The following is a 17,328-nucleotide window of genomic DNA, read 5'->3' on the forward strand; positions in this document are numbered from 1 at the left end:
CAGAGAACACCTCTGGGACACCCAGACCAACCAACCCAACCACTCCGTGGCTCAACACTTCAACTCCCCCTCCCACTCCACCAAGGACATGCAGGTCCTTGGACTCCTCCATCGCCAGACCATAGCAACATGACAGCTGGAGGAAGAGCGCCTCATCTTCCGCCTAGGAACCCTCCAACCACAAGGGATGAATGCAGATTTCTCCAGCTTTCTCATTTCCCCTCCCCCTATCTTGTCTCAGTCCCAACCCTCGAACTCAGCACCACCTTCCTAACCTGCAATCTTCTTCCTGACCTATCCGCCCCCACCCCCAATCCGGCCTACCACCCTCACCTTAACCTCCTTCCACCTATCGCATTTCCAACGCCCCTCCCCTAAGTCCCTCCTCCCTACCTTTTATCGTAGCTTGCTTGGCACACTTTCCTCATTCCTGAAGAAGTGCTCATGCCCGAAACGTCGATTCTCCTGCTCCTTTGATGCTGCCTGACCTGCTGCACTTTTCCAGCAACACATTTTCAGCTCTGGTCCTATCTTCTCCCTAGTTATCCTCTGGTTTTTAATGTATGCATAGAATGCTTTTGGATTCTCTTTAACTCTATTTGCCAAGGTTATTTCATGGCCTGTTCTTGTTTATCTAATTCCCTGTATGAGTTCTTTCCTGCTTTCTTTATATTCCTCATGAACCCAGTCCAATTTTAGCTTCCTAAACCTTATATAAGCTTATTTTTCTCTTCTGACTAAATTCACAACCGTCCTCGCTATTCAAAGGTCCCTTATCTTGACATCCTTGTCCTTCCTCCTTACTGGAACATGCCGGTCCTGAACTCTTATCCTTAAAGAACTCCCACGCACCAAATGAGGACTTGCTCGAGGAAGTGGTGACAGTTACAATGTTTAAAAGACATTTAATTAAGTACACGGATAAGAAATTTGGAGGGTCAGAGCCAAGCACTGGCAGGTGGAAACAGATTAGCTGGGATTGGCTGGACAAAAGGATCTGTTTCCATGTTGTATGACTCTATGAGTGCTACACTGTCAGAAGGTCAGTGCTGAAGAATTGCCACACTATCAGAGGGTAAGTGCTGACGGAGCACTGAGGGAGTGATACAGTCAAAGGGTCAATGCTAAGGCAATGCTGCACTCCTGGAGGGTCAGTGTGAGGGAGTGCTGAGGGGGTGATGCACTGTCAGAGGGTTAGTGCTGAGGGAGCACTGCAATGTCAGAGGGGAGATATTGTTCTAAGAAAGATCAGTAATGGGACGTCTAGTTTTTTGTCATGCTATTCACGGCCCTGCCCAGTGTACTCACAATGCCATTCTGTACACTGAAACCAAGCTGGTACTTGAGGTCAGGACGTTTGATGAGCACGGTGGTGACAGGAGGACAGCTCACAATGTTCAGCTTAACCTGAACCTGATTCTTCAAACCCTGAAAAACAAGGCATGCTGTGAATTAACCAGGTGTGCAGAAACTGACTCATTGACCTCAGAGATTCTCATAATTATCAGTGAACAAAGACTAGAAAACCCTACCAAGTTCAGTTGTCTCTGGGCCGAGGAATTTGAAACTCCAGATCGCTTTGGATGTAACAGCAGGAGTCTGTGTTCATGGGCACAGCAGTGAGGGCTTGACTGTATACACATGCAAGAGCGTGGGTGAGTGTATGTATATTTGAGAGTTTGTGGGTTGTGTCCAGGTGTGAATGTGTACAGATGTGAGGGTCTGTATGAAGGTTTGTTTACGGGGGTGGGAGCGGCTGTACATAGATAGCAGGGTGTGGGGGGAATGTGCATATACAGGTGAAGGGGAAGGTGTGTACTGATTGGAGGATATATGTGTATATGCATGCAGGTGAGATGGTGTGTGTAGACAGATGGGAAAATGTGTGTGGACAGGCAGAAAGGTGGATGTACAGACAGGAGGATGCATACTTGCTCATGAGATTGTGTACTTGTGTGGGTGTGAACCTGTGCGGATGTGAGTGTATAGGTATAGTACTGGGCAGTACCTTAATGATTCCTTGGCAGGTAGTGAGTGGGAGACCGACAAGGCTCGTGTCATTTATGGACATTATCTGGTCTCCAATACTGAGCTTTCCTGAACGAGCTGCTGCTCCTCCATTCATCATGTTTGCCAGGATGACAGTTGGCAGGATCGAACCCCATCCTGACTCCACAATCACTACACCAAAAATCTCTCCTTTCAACTTCTCAACGTGTAGCTGTGTAAAACAGTGAAGCAAAGAACAAACACTAAGATTAGTCACAGAAAATCCTGCCATTATTCCCAACCTAATCATGGGGAGCTCAGTGCGTATCTAGCATGTGTTGGAAATACAGTGGGTAAGAATCAGAAGAATACAAAAGGGAGATGGAGAAAGAGGGGGCGCAGAAAGAGAGAGAGAAGAAAGTGGGGGGAGAGAAACGTGGGGAGGAAAATGGCGGGGGGGGGGCTGAAGAAACAAGGGAGAGGGGTGTGTACCTTGCAGTTTGGGGGGTTGGGGGTGTTCTTTGGTGTGGGAAGGGGATGTGGAGGGGGCAAACTGCTAGCAGTGGCTGCAAGTAACTGACCTCTTTGCAATTAGCAGAGTTGGAGAAATGGACAAGGTCGTCGTTGTACATTTCCTGAGTGTTGATGATGTCACTGTACTCCTTCTGACTCAAGTCTTCAGGGTTAATCCCATTGGCTCGCAGAAACTCCTGGTAGGCAACACTAAACGCCTGTCCAATGGACTGAGCTATCAGCTGAGCCTGCACACAAACAAGGTACATTTGTGAAGAGAATATCCAGAAAATAATGACACTGCTCGTCTGACATGACACTAAGAGCAGAAGGTTCCAGAATGAATAAATATTCAATGCTGAAGAGCAGCATGAAACACCTAAATGGAACAGACCCACTGTAAGGTACAGGTTGGTTACCTGGGAGCATGGACACCAACCAGCTCTGCAGATCCTCATCAGAGCCTAGGTAGAATGGCTTCAGCCCATTGGATGGATGGATAAATGGGGAGCACCTAGCATCTGAGCTGAAACTGTGCAGTACACTCACTGCCCGAGGAGCCATAACCAAAAAAAGTAGCAACTCATTACCAGCATTACAAGAAAAGTATTTCTTATACTCACATCCTCAGACTCGAAGACATGACAGACCATTTTGTACTGTTTCTTGACCTCCTGGCTCCCAGGTGTGCTTTCAATACAATCCTGGGAAGCCGTACGTGGCACTCGCCGTCGAGCCATCAGGACGACAATGTTGCCAATATCTGCAATGTAGGAAATTGTGCGCAGTGCATGATCCATCATTGGTTCCTGGAACAGATGATACATCAGGGTTAGAAGCTGCACAGAGCTTCCACAACCATTAATCAACAAGTGAAGAAACATTAGCATCTTCTACCAACGAATCAGTGATCAGTCCAAAAACATATACTCATCCCTTTCATTGTCAGTTGTCAAAATAAAGCAAGTGTGAACATTGGCTCAATCAGTGACATCCTCCACACGAGACAGAATCAGTTCCAGCCCCAATCCAGAAAATAGGAGTGAAAAACCAGACTAACACTTCATTGCAGCACTGAGGAGGTGCGACACTGTTGAAGGATCAGTACTGAGGAAGCACTCCACAGACAGAGTCAGTTGTGAGGGAGAACTGCACCATTGAAGGTGCAGCAGTGAGGAAGCAATGCACTAATGGAGGGGCAGTAGTGAGGGTGGATTGCACTATTGGGAGGTGCAGTAGTGAGAAAGTATTGCTAATTTGAAGGGACAGTAATAAGAGATGTGAACTATTAGAGGGCAATAATAAGGGAGTGCCATTATATTGGAAGGACAGAAGTGAGGCAGAAGAATACTGTTGGAGGGGCAGTCGTGAGGGAGTAGTGTCAAATGCCTTTCCAATGAAACATTAAATTGGGGTTCTATTTGCTCTCCCAGGGAAATCTAATAGTTCTCATGTCATTATATGAAGGAGACGAATACATTTTTCCTCATGTCTCAGACCAGTATTTATCCCTAAAATAACTCCTTAAAACACTTTACTTTTCACACTGCTCTTTGTGGGATCTTGTTGTATTCAGATTTCTGGCTGGCTTTATCTTACTTCCTGGACTACATTTCAAAATGCTTTACTGACTGTTTTGGGACATCCTGAGGTCCTGAAAGGCATTACGGAAATACAAAGCTTTTCCTCTGGTTAATTAAGCCTTGGTTCAAAGGTATTTTTGTGCTTCAGGTTTCTATAGTCACTGCCTGTCACTAGGAGCTGGAGTCCTGCAGCCCAGCTCTGCCCAATCATTTTACTGACAAACTACAATCTGGAATCAGCAGTGAGGATTGTGGCTGCTTCAAACTATCACTCAGAAATGACAAGCTGTGTGGTCAGGCATTCTCCTCTTGCTCTCCATTTCACCCTACCCAACATACACTCACTACACACACAAAGACACACACATATGCATACATCAGTTTGCTGGGCTAGGGTCTGCATCTCCCACACATACTGTTACCTGTGAATCCGCATTCAGAACTTTAATCCTCTGTGTGGAAATGAAGAGATCGACTTCTGTCATTGGCTGTGAATCTCCATCAGAACCCTGGGAGGAAGAAATTGACAGGGTCATTGATAAAGCCCATTTGGAAATCCAGGTCAGTACACTGGCTGACAGTGTTGCAGTACTGGTTAAACGTTACTGCTGGATTTCATATTGTGTCCACTGAAATATCATGTCACCCATCATCACACTGCAGGGCTCCCTGTCCAAATAAATTAATACACGTGGATCAAATAATCAAAGACACAAGATTGCTGTTACAGGGGCAAGCCTGCAAGCGAACTACTCACCCCTTTCTTCTTGATCTTTGATGTTTTCTGTACCCTCTGAGTGGCAACAAAGTATGAAAAGAAAATGAAGTTAGATACTGGAGATGACAGAAGAGATACTGGCACACAATACATCTCTGGTCACTTAAACTCATTAGGGCTGGGGTGGGAGGAGGGACAGAGATAGGAGGAGGAAAGGGGGATGCAATTCCGGAGTCCTAAGTACAGACCACCCCACAACCTCATACATAGATGAATTGCTGCACCCACACACAAGGGTATGGCTGTATCCACTGAAGTTTAGGAAAATGAAGTGTGACTGGATTAAAATATCTCCAGGGATCCTGGAGCTGGATGAAATTTGAATCATTCGGGAGGCTGAGATGGTTACTGAGAGGAGTTACAGGGAGGTAATCACACCTCAGGTACAAGATGGGTTACAAATTAGAGTGGTGCTGGAAAAGCACAACAGGTCAGGCAGCATCCGAGGAGCCGGAAAATCAACGTTTCGGGCAGGAGCCCTTCCTGATGCACCACTCTAATCTTGACTCTAATCTCCAGCATCTGCAGTCCTCATTTCCATCTAGATGGGTTACAGTCAGAGGACTGAAAGGGAACCGTCAGGCTGTGCAAGGAACCCCTGTGGCCGTTCCCCTCAACAAGTATACCAATTTGGATGCTGTTGGGGGGAACAACTTACCAGGGGTAAGCCATGGGGCACAGGTCTCTGGCAGAGAGCCTGTTTCTGTTGCTCAGAAGAGAAAGGGGAGAGGAGCAGAGCATTAGTCATTGGGGACTCCATAGTTAGGGAGACAGATACGAGGTTCTGTAGGAACGAGAGAGACTCATGGTTGCCAGGGCTTGTCTTGTCTCAGATCATGGTTTTGGGAGCTTAAGGGGGGAGGGGGAGCAGACCGAAGTTGTGGTCCACATAGGCACCAACAACATAGGTAGGAAAAGGGATGGGGATTTAAGGCAGAAATTCAAGGAGCCTGGGTGGAAGCTTAGAGCTAGAACAAATAGAGTTGTTATCTCAGTTTTGTTACCTATGCCACTTGCTAGCGAAGTAAGGAATAGAGAGAGAGAGGAGTTGGACACGTGGCTACAGGGAAGGTGCAGGGGACAGAGATTCAGATACCTGGATATTCTGAGCTAGGTGGGCCCTCTACAAACAGGATGGTCTACACCTGAACCAGAGAGGTACCAATACCCTGGGGGAAGTGTGTGGAAATTTGCTAATGTTCTTCGGGAGGGTTTAAACTAATTCAGCAAGGAGGTGGGAAGCTAAATTGTAGCTCCAGTGCCCAGGAGGTTGAGAGTAGTGAGGTTTCAAGGTTGCATATGTGCATTCCTGAAGAAGGGCTTATGCCCAAAACGTCGATTCTCCTGTTCCCTGGATGCTGCCTGACCTGCTGCGCTTTTCCAGCAACACATTTCCAGCTCTGCATAAGTGCATTGGCAAGCAGGAAGGTGGTTTGAAGTCTGCCTACTTCAACGCCAGGAGCATCCGGAATAAGGTGGGTCAACTTGCAGCATAGGTTGGTACCTGAGATTTCGATGTTGTAGCCATTTTGGAGACATGGATAGAGCAGAGACAGGAATGGTTGTTGCAGGTTCCAGGGTTTAGATGTTTTAATAAGAACAGGGAAAGTGGTAAAAGAGGGGGAGGTGTAGCCTTATTAGTCAAGGAATGTATTACGGTAGCAGAAAGGATGTTTGAGGACTCATCTACTGTAGTATGGACCAAGGTTAGAAACAGGAAAGGAGAGGTCACCCTGTTGGGAGTTTTCTATAGGCCTCCGAATAGTTCCAGCGATGTCAAGGAAAGGATTGCAAAGATGATTCTGGATAGGAGCGAGAGTAACAGCATAGTTGTTTTGCGTTACTTTAACTTTCCAAATATTGACTGGAAATACTATAGTTTAAGTACTTTAGATGGGTCAGTTTTTGTCCATATGTGTAGGAGGGTTTCCTAACACAGTATGTAGAGAGGCCAACAAGGGGCGAAGCCACATTGGATTTGGTACTGGATAATGATCCCAGCCAGGTGTTAGATTTGGAGGTAGGTGAGCACTTTGGTGGTGGTGATGTTTACTTTAGAGTATATACCGCAGGGCAAGAGTTATAGCTGGGGAAAAGGCAATTATGATGTGATTAGGCAAGATTTAGGATGCTTATGATGAGGAAAGAAAGTGCAGGGGATGGGCACAATTGAAACGTGGAACTTATTCAAGGAACAGCTACTGCGTGTCCTTGATAAATGTGTTCCTGTCAGGCAGGGAGTAAGTGGTCGAGCGAGGGAGCCGTGGTTTACTAAAAAAGTCGTATCTATTGTCAAGAGGAAGAAGGTGGCCTATGTAAGGATGAAACGTAAAAGCTCAGTTCAGGCACTTGAGAGTTACAAGTAGCCAGGAAAGACCTAAAGAGAGAACTAAGAGCCAGGAAGCGACATGAGAAGTCATTGGCAGGTAGGATCATGGAAAATCTTAAAGCTTTTTATAGGTATATCAGGAATAAAAGAATGACTAGAGTAAGATTAAGGCCAATCAAGGATAGTAATGGGAAGTTGTGCGTGGAGTCCGAGGAGATAGGAGAAGCGCTAAATGAATATTTTTCATTGGTATTCACACAGGAAAACGTCAACGCTGTCGAGGAAAATACTGAGATACAGGCTACTAGACGGGATGGGATTGAGGTTCACAAGGAGGACGTTTCAGCAATTCTGGAAAGTGTGAAAATAGCTAAGTCCCCTGGGCCAGATGCAATTTATCCTAGGATTCTCTGGGAAGCCAGAGAGGAGATTGCAGAGCCTTTGGCTTTGATCTTTATGTCGTCATTGTCAACAGGAATAGTGCCAGAATACTGGAGGGTAGCAAATGTTGTTCCCTTGTTCAAGAAGGGGAGTAGAGACAACTCTGGTAATTATGGACCAGTGAGTCTTACTTCGGTTGTGGGTAAAGTGTTGGGAAGGGTTACGAGAGGTCAGATTTATAATCATCTAGAAAGGTATAAGAGTTGATTAGGGACAGTCAACACGGTTTTGGGAAGGGTAGGTCATGCCTCACAAATCTTATTGAGTTCTTTGAGAAGGTGACCAAACAGGTGGATGAGGTTATAGCAGTTGATCTGCTGTATATGGATTTAGTAAGGCACTTGATAAGGTTCCCCACGGTAGGCTATTGCAGAAAATACAGAGATGGGATTGAGGGTGATTTGACGATTTGGATCAAAACTTGGCCAGCTGACAGAGGATGGTGGTGATGGGAAATGTTCATCCTGGAGTTCAGTTACTAGTGGTGTACCTCAAGGATCTGATTTGGGCCCACTGCTGTTTGTCATTTTTATAAATGACCTGGATGAGGGCATAGAAGAATGGGTTAGTAAATTTGCAGATGACATTAAAGTTGGTGGAGTTATGGATAGTGCCGAAGGATTTTGCAGGTTACGGAGGGACATAGATAAGGTGCAGAGCTATGCTGAGAGGTGGCAAATGGAGTTTAATGCAGAAAGCTGTGAATTGATTTACTTTGAAATACAGAGTACCTGGGCTAATGGTAAGATTCTTGGTAATGTAGATCAGCAGAGAGATCTCGGTGTCCATATACATAGATCCCTGAAAGTTGCCACCCAGGTCGATACGGTTGTTAAGAAGGCATACGGTGTTAGCTTTTATTGGTAGAGGGATTGAGTTTCGGAGCTTTGAGGTCATGTTGCAGCTGTAAAAAACTCTGGTGTGGCTGCTCTTGGAGTATTGCATACTGTTCTGGTTGCCACATTATAGGAAGGATGTGGAAGCTTTGGAAAGGGTTCAGAGGAGATTTACTAGGATGTTGCCTGGTATGGAGGGAAGGTCTTATGAGTAAAGGTGAAGGGACTTGAGGCTGTTTTCACGAGAGAGAAGAAGGTTGAGAGGTGATTTAATTAAGACATATAAGATAATTAGAGGACTAGGTAGGGTGGACAGTGAGAGCCTTTTCCCTCAGATAGTGATGACTAGCATGAGGGACATAGGTTTAAATTGAGGGGTGATAGATATGGGACAGATGTCAAAGGTAGTTTCTTCACTCAGAGTAGTAGGCGCATGGAACACCCTGCCTGCAACAGTAGTAGATTCACCAACTTTAAGGGCATTTAAATGGTCATTGGATAAACATATGGATGAAAATAGAATAGTAGGAGAAAGTGAGGACTGCAGATGCTGGAGATCAGAGTCGAGAGTGTGTTGCTGGGAAAACACAGCAGGTCAGGCAGCATTTGAAGAGCAGGAGAATCGAGGTTTTGGGCATAAGCCCTTCACCAGGCATGATTCCTGAATGCCCAAAACTTCAATTCTCTGCTCCTCAGATGCTACCTGATCTCCTGTGCTTTCGCAGCAACACACACTGAAACTGGAATAGTGTAGGTCAGATTGGTTTCACAGGTCAGTGCAACATCGAGGGCCAAAGGGGATATACTGCACTCTAATGTTCTTTGTTTCCTCTTGTGCAAGAATCTAGAAATCTGGGTCACCCATTTAAAATACAGATAAGGAGAATTTTATTTCCCACAGAGCATCATGACTCTTTGGAACTCTCTTCCTGAAAAGTAGTAGTAGAGTCTTTGAACATCTTTAAGGCAGGTTAAGGTGGGAGGTGGTGGTGGTGGAGGGGGGGGGGGTTGGTGAGGTCGTTGGAGTTGTCAGGAGTAATCAGATGAGCTACAGTCTTATTGAATGGGAGAGCAGGCTCCAGGGGCGGAATAGTCTATTCTCTTATTCCTATATTTGTATATTTGTATATATTATATATATATTATATACATATATATAGCCATTACTCAACAACAGAGGGTAGACTTAATGCCCTCTGTCAGTGAGGCTGAACAAGAATTAGTTATGGGTTCTTGTGCAGTTCCTTTGTTATTTTAAGATATATCAGTTTGTTTGTAAAATAATATTCACACAGGTCCAGAGCTGGTCTTATCTCATATGGTCTGAGGGTGACTGAGGCCAAATGGAATAAGGCACCAGGTGATAGAGTAATACAGCATGGAAACAGGCCCTTCAGCCCAAACTGGTCCATGCTGACCATGGTGCCCACTCAGCTAGTTCCAATTACCCGCATTTATACAGTCATAGAGATGAACAGCACAGAAACAGACCCTTCGGTGCATGCCAAACAGGTATCCTAACCTAATCAAGTCCCATTTGCCAGCACTTGGCCCATATCCGACTAAACCCTTCCTATTCATATAACCATCCAGATGCCTCTTAAATGCTGCAACTGTACCAGCCTCCACCACTTCCTCTGACAGCTCATTCCATACATGTATCATCCTCTGCATGAAGAAGTTGCCCCTTACATCTCTTTTATATCTTTCCCCTCTCACCCTAAACCTATGGCGTCTAGTTCTGGACTCCCCCACCCCAGGAAAAAGACTTTGTCTATTTATCCTATCCATGCCACTCATGATTTTATAAACCTCTATAAGGTCACCCCTCAGCCTCCGATGCTCCAGGGAAAACAGCCCCAGCCTATTCAGCCTCTCCCTGTAGCTCAAATCCTCCAAACTGGCAATATCCTAGTAAATCTTTTCTGAATACTTTCAAGTTTTGCAATATCCTTCCGATAGGAAGGAACCCAGAATTGCACACAGTATCCCAAAAGTGGCCGAAGCAACTTTGGTCCAAACCCTCTAAACCTTTCCCATCCATGTACCTATCCAAATTGTTTTTAAATGTTGCTATTGTATCTTCCTCAACCACTTTCTCTGCAAGCCCATTGCATATTTGTACCACTCTCTGCGTGAAGATGTTTCCCGTCAGGTCCTTCTTAAATCTTTCCTCTCTCACTTTAAACCTATGCCCTCTAATTTTCAATTCCCCATACCTGGGAAAAAGATTATATGCATTTACCCTACCTATGCTCCGCATGATTTTATACACTCAATAAGGTCACCCCTCATTCTCCTACATTCCAAGGAATAAAGTCCTATCCTGGCCAACCTCTCCCTACAACTCAGGCCTACTTGTCCTGGCAACATCCTCATAAATCTTCTTTGCTCTTTTTCCAGTTTAACTATGTCTTTCCTATAATAGAGTGACCAAAACTGTACACAATACTCCAAGTGCGGCCTCACCAACGACTTACACAACTGTAACATAACGTCCCAATTCATATACCCAATGCCTTGATTGATTAAAGCCAGCATGCTAAATGTATTCTTCACCACCCTGTCTACCTATGACGCCATTTTCCTAGGCCCCTGTGTTCCATAATACTCTTCAGGACCTTACCATTTACTGCATAAACTACCTTGGTTTGACTTTCCAAAGTGCAAAACCTCACATTTATCTGTATTGAATTGCATTTGCCAAACCTCAGCCCATTTACCCATCTGATCAAGATCCCTCTGTAATGTTTGATAACCTTCCTTGCAATCAACAATACCTCCTAATTTTCTATCATTTGCAAACTTACTAATCATGCCTTGTGCATTCACACTCACATTATTTATGTAAATAACAAATAACAAAGGTCCCAGCACCAACCCTTGTGACACACCACTAGTCACAGGCCTCCAGTCTGAGAAAGAACCTTCAAACATCACACTCTGCATCCCACCATCTAGCCAATTTTAAATCCAGTTAGCTAGTTCTCCTTAGATCCCACGCAACCTAATCTTCATAACTAGCCTGCTGTGTGGGACCTTATCAAAGGCCTTCCTAAAGTATATATAGACGACATCCACTGTCCTACCCTCATCTATTCTCTTGGTTACCTCTTTGAAACACTCTAAAAGATTTGACAGATATGACTTCTCGCGCACAAATCCATACTAACTATCCCTAATCAGACTTGGACTATCCAAAGGTTTTAGATTAGATTAGATTCCCTACAGTATGGAAACAGGCCCTTCGGCCAAACAAGTCCACACTGACCCTCCAGAGATGTTGGTTGACCCTACCCCTCAGCATCCTCTCCAACAACTTGTTTAGCACTAACAGCAGGCTCGCTGGCATGTGGTTCCCAGGCTTGTCTTTACTACTTTTCTGAAACAATGGAACAACATTAGCCATTAGGTGTAGTCTAGGTAGCTGTGGGAGTCGGTTGGTTTATAGTAAATGTCCGAGTTGATTCGGTCGCCCGTGATAGAAATGGAGAGGTCTAGAAAGGGGAGGGAGGAGTCTGAGACGGTCCGAGCGCCTCATCTTCCGCCTAGGAACCCTCCAACCACAAGGGATGAACTCAGACTTCTCCAGTTTCCGCATTTCCCGTCCCCCCACCTTGTCTCAGTCCCAACTCTCGAACTCAGCACCACCATCCTAACCTGCAATCTTCTTCCTGACCTCTCCGTCCCCACCCCCACTCCGGCCTATCACCCTCACCTTATCACCCTCACCTTAACCTCCTTCCACCTATCGCATTTCCAACGCCCCTCCCCCAAGTCCCTCCTCCCTACCTTTTATCTTAGCCTGCTTGGCACACTTTCCTCATTCCTGAAGAAGGGCTCATGCCCGAAACGTTGATTCTACTGCTCCTTGGATGCTGCCTGACCTGCTGCGCTTTTCCAGCAACACATTTTCAGCTTAAACCTAAGAGAGTTTGGACCTAAAGTGTTCTCCAACTGACACTTCAGTCACTTGCCCGACTTCATTTCTAAACTGTTGCACCCGCCCAAGTAGGGTTCTCTACATATTGGTTTAGGAAACGTTCTTGGACAAATCGGACCAATTCCACCCGGTTGGGCCTTTTAAACTCTGGGTGGTCCAGTCAATTCCGGGGAAAATTAAAAACCAATACTACACTATTATTCTACTGGTAACTGCAATCTCTCTACACATCTGCTCCTCTAGTACCAAATGGCTATTAGTCCCAACAAAGTGACCATCCCCTTCTTGTTTCTAGTTCTAACCATATAGCCTCATTTGAATACCCTTTAAGAATATCCTCTCGAAGCACTATTGTTATGTCCTCCCTTATCTAAAGGCCAACTGCCCCATCTCACTTACTTGTCCCTCTGTCGCGCCTGTAGCTTTTGTATCCTGGCAACATCCAAGGAGCAGCGAAATCGACATTTCGGGCAAAAGCCCTTCGTCAGGAATAAAAACCTAGTTTTTACCTCATTTTTACCTCATCTGCCTTACCAATCAGGCCTCGTGTGTTGAAATAAATGCACTTTAAACCTTATCACTCCCTTCACTGTGGATATATTAATGAAGGGCTAATTGGGTGTAAATTATGGGTCTCTCTTGTAGTGTAAAAGTAGTGTACCTACCGCAGGTTCAAGTCCACCGGTTCCAGAGGTATGTAATAACATCTCTGAATGGGATGGTTAGAAAAACAGGTTAAATTAAGAAAAAGGATGTGAATTGGTTGTATAAGTAGGTGGAGCTAGTAATCAGCTGCTTTTGTGGCACAGTGGTAGTGGCCCTATATCTGGGCCAGAAGGGCTGATGTCAAGTTCTACCTGCACCAGAGATGTGTCATTATGTTCAGGTTGATTAAAATATCTAAAAGTTGGACTTGAATTTTTGTGTAAACAGAGTTACTTTTTTTGGAGTATAACAAAAGCTACACCTACAGAATGCCAGAGTTTGAACTGTAGATAGTTGAGATGAAGATGAAACAAGCAGAGTTAAGCAAGATACCTTGATGCGTCCCACAGCCTCCTGGGCTTGCATCATGCGGATGTTTTTGGAGGGGTTCCGCTCAGATAGCAGCTGTGTGGAGCCTAGGTAATTGGCTGCAAAAATGATCCCATCAATCAGATCCTCAGGCTCACAGGGTCCTGGAACTTCAGAAATAGCACAGAATCAGAGCTCATGAAGTAGTCAAATGATTTTAAGGGATATGGGGATAATGCAGGAATATCTCATTAAGGTGGATGATCGAGAATGGGGGAGCAGGCTTAATGGACTCATGTTTTTAAGCCCCTCCCCTCAGTAACAAGTACAGCAAGTGCTTCAATCTCAAGGAGACACCTCATCAAATGAAAATATTAAACCTTATCAAAAATGCAAGAAAGGTTTCAGTGGTAATTGCAGCATCGGCCATGGGTGTGAAACAGGTTGGGCTATTGGTGCTGAGCTATTCTGTATAAGCCACAGCCTCTGATATATCAAAGATTTATTTATTTTACCTTCTACATCTCTCATTTTACTCACAGGCAGCTCAAGACAACAGAGGATTTGATAAAATAATCGGCACAAAAATAGTACATTCAAGCTTATGTCAGTGTTTATGCCCTACCCTAGCCCCTTTGCTCATCTAAATCTGCCGTCTTTAACTACTTAACCATTTCTCCCTCTGGGGATGTGATCTTGGTGATACAAATGGGAGTGGATTAGAATAACACCAAATTAAGCAAAATTTGGAACATCTTATCACACACCAGAGGCAGATCCATTAATTATTCAGACCATGTGCTGATGGTCTACTCTATACTACAGACAATGAAGAATATTTCCAGAACTGTTTCTACTGCACCGAATGACCCTTTACAACAAGGGGCTCCATTCCAGCCTGCCTCTGCTTGTCTAAATCATTTCCATCTGCAAATACTTGACAAGCACTCACCATCCACAAAGTTGGGAAAAGCCGATGGCTTCCTTGTTTGCTAAAAGAGAAACCAGATATTAGCATAGTGCCACACTAACTAAATATTAACCAATGATATCTCAAGGTGCATCACGCTCTGAGTGAACACGCGCAACATAATCTGAAATTGAATTCATTCCCTGTAATAAGGTGACCAAGAGAACACATCCAGTCAACTCACCATTGAGTTACTTACACAGATGGATCATCAGATAGACAATGGTCAAATAAACAGTCAACAAAGACATACACCAACTCTCTCACTTGAGTATGGACACTGCATGTTTGAAGCCTCACTAAAATTGCCAATCTTCATATCTGACTGAAAATGGTAAGTGTCAGAAGGACATTAAAAATCAGACAACCATTCCAGTCATGCCTGACAGCTTTGCATATTTCAGAGGAGTCACTGGAAATCAGTTAGGTACATTCCTGCCTCATTTTTGCCTCCCTTATTCTGTGACTGAAACAACTGCAACAGCCTGAAGGCCAGCCCTCTCCCTACATCTTTCAGCTGACTCTGTTTATGCTGCAGGACTTGAGCTGGGATCTTCACAGAATGCTACAATAAATGGTTCATAAATGGTCATTGATTAAAGAATGAAAATCACAGAAAAGCAGTAAAACTGACCTCAGAGAGATAGTTATTATTGACCGGGCCATTGAGGTCAGAGCGTTGCTGTTTCCGCGGCTGCTCTGTGTCAGAAGTAGCCTGTCACCAAACAGAGAAATAACACGGAGTTACACCTAATTTTCCATACATTTCCTTTTATCTAGCGTACCCATCACCCATCAATCTGTGTGCCCACATTTTAAGCAATCTCTATCCATAGCCTTAGATTGATTTGTCTTTTATCCAATCATTTGTCTCTTTCTCTGTCTCTATTTTTTGTCTGATCATCCATCCATCTACCTTTCCAGCTATTTGTCATCCAAATGACAATATAGTTACTTATCTATATATTTAGATACAGAGTAAAGCTCCTTCTATGTCCCCATCAAGCACTCCCAGTACTAGGAAAGCACACTGGTTAGATACAGATTAAAACTCCCTCTACTGTTTTAAACTAAAAGTAAACTCCCTTTACTCTTTTAAACAAAACGTAAAGCACTCTCTGCTTTTTAAACTGAAAGTAAAATTCCTTCTACACTGTTCCCATCAAACATTCCCACGATGAGTACAGCATGGGGTTAGATACAGAGTAAAACTTCTTTTAATCTCTTAAACAGAAAGTAAAGTTCTCTCTACGCTGTTCCCAGGCCAGGTACATCACAGGGTTAGATGTAGAGTAAAGCTCTCTTTACAATTTTACATCTATGTTGCTCCCCTGCTAACGTGAGAAATATGCCTGAACTAAGTCAGCAGTTCCTATGACCTGCTTTGTTCAGTGTTGTTGTTTGTAACAACCTTGTGGTGAAATCAAAACCTCTAAGTCAGATCTAAGCCTCTCCTCTTAGTTTTGGGTAAGAACTGCTAAAATATAGGTTAGAGATGGGACATCAATGAGAGTGCTGAGACCAGAAAGGGATGCATTTCTATTAGCTTTTGTAGGAAATTAATTGCAATGAACTATCTTGTTCAATTGTGTCCAACAGGAGTTTTGAGATAGCTTGGGAGCATCACCTAACATGAAGGAGAACACTGCCTACTACAATCACAGGAGAGCGTAGTAATTGAAACAGCAGCAACAGACCAAGAATTTCAGCTGTCAACTGGATGACAGTACATGCAACAGATTGTCCTTTAGTGTCAGCTATACTGGAACGTTCCAGAGGAGGTTCACGAGAATGATCTGAGGAATGAAAGACTTAACATATGAGAAATGTTTGAGGACTCTGGGATTATACTCGATGGAGTTTACTAGGATGAGGGGGGATCTGATTGAAACTTACAGAATACTGAACAGGTTGGACAGAGTGGAAGACATTTCCATTGGCAGGAGAGACAAGGACCCAAGGGCACAGTTTAAGAGTAAAGGGATGGCCCTTTAGAATGGAAACAATGAAAAATTTCTTTACGCAGAGACTGTGAATCTGTGGAGTTAATTGCTGTAAAAGCTGTGGAGGCCATGTCATTGAGTATATTTAAAACAGATATAGTTAAGTTCTTGATTGCCAAAGGGGATCAAAGGCAGAAAGCAGGAAAATGGGGTCGAAAAATCTATCAGCCATGATTGAATGGTGGAGCAGACTCGATAGGCCTAATTTCTGCTCCTATGTCTTTTATCTTATAAAGACCGGAGGGAGTTTTACACTGCCTCCCTTTAAATAGCTGACACTGAAGGTCAACCCTGTTGCACGTGTTGCCCTTCTAAATGTTAACGAGGATGGATGCATATTTTAGAAGTTATGTTCCAAAGTATATAAATGCTTATGAGATGTTTTAACATCTGCTTTTATTTCAATAAACTACAAATTTCACCAAATGGGGAAACTGTCTATTCTCCCTGAAATCTATTCCTAACCCTTTTATATCTAAAATAAATCATTACAAACAGATGTGAACGTACTTCAGTAAATTTAAATACATCCCAAGTATTATCCTGGAACTCTCAGGGGCGTTTATCAGTGTGTTTTGCCCTTCAGTTAACTATTTGTAGTGCAGTGTCCTGTCCTCTAAACTCCATCACAGATACTGAATAGCTACCTCTCTATCTCTCATCACTGCCATGACAACAATGCCTGTTCCTGTTCCTGATGCCTATTCAGTGTTCCCTGCAACGCGGGGAGAGATGAGTGAAATGCAGCATTTCATCCCTCTTCAATCGAATAGCTGGCCAACAGCATCTCACTTCATAATGAACTAATGGTTATTTGGGAGTGGTACTAGACATTGAAGGTCAAGGGGCAGCTGCTTGGGAATTCCAGAATAAATCAGAAGCTATGGAAGATGAATGGGTAGAACAAGGAAGGGAAGAATGGATTTTTA

General features: G+C 44.1%; 1 protein-coding gene across 5 annotated transcripts in view; it reads right to left on the reverse strand.

Annotated features, from left to right (window-relative positions):
- The window catches only part of apba2b (amyloid beta (A4) precursor protein-binding, family A, member 2b), a 125,343-nt gene that overhangs the window by 12,012 nt on the left and 96,003 nt on the right, over positions 1 to 17,328 (reverse strand). For 4 of the 5 annotated variants that reach the window (XM_043680320.1, XM_043680316.1, XM_043680318.1 and 1 more), the window contains exons 3-11: positions 15,031 to 15,111; positions 14,379 to 14,418; positions 13,451 to 13,596; positions 4,843 to 4,878; positions 4,508 to 4,594; positions 3,126 to 3,311; positions 2,571 to 2,750; positions 2,009 to 2,221; positions 1,309 to 1,428 (exon numbers count right to left, since the gene is read on the reverse strand). In XM_043680320.1, coding sequence (XP_043536255.1) covers positions 1,309 to 1,428; positions 2,009 to 2,221; positions 2,571 to 2,750; positions 3,126 to 3,311; positions 4,508 to 4,594; positions 4,843 to 4,878; positions 13,451 to 13,596; positions 14,379 to 14,418; positions 15,031 to 15,111 — 1,089 coding nt within the window. The remainder of the gene's footprint in view (positions 1 to 1,308; positions 1,429 to 2,008; positions 2,222 to 2,570; positions 2,751 to 3,125; positions 3,312 to 4,507; positions 4,595 to 4,842; positions 4,879 to 13,450; positions 13,597 to 14,378; positions 14,419 to 15,030; positions 15,112 to 17,328) is intronic. The other variant, XM_043680319.1, reaches the window with a different exon arrangement.

This window comes from Chiloscyllium plagiosum, chromosome 40 (assembly GCF_004010195.1).
Source record: "Chiloscyllium plagiosum isolate BGI_BamShark_2017 chromosome 40, ASM401019v2, whole genome shotgun sequence".
NCBI classification, from domain to species: Eukaryota; Metazoa; Chordata; class Chondrichthyes; order Orectolobiformes; family Hemiscylliidae; genus Chiloscyllium; species Chiloscyllium plagiosum.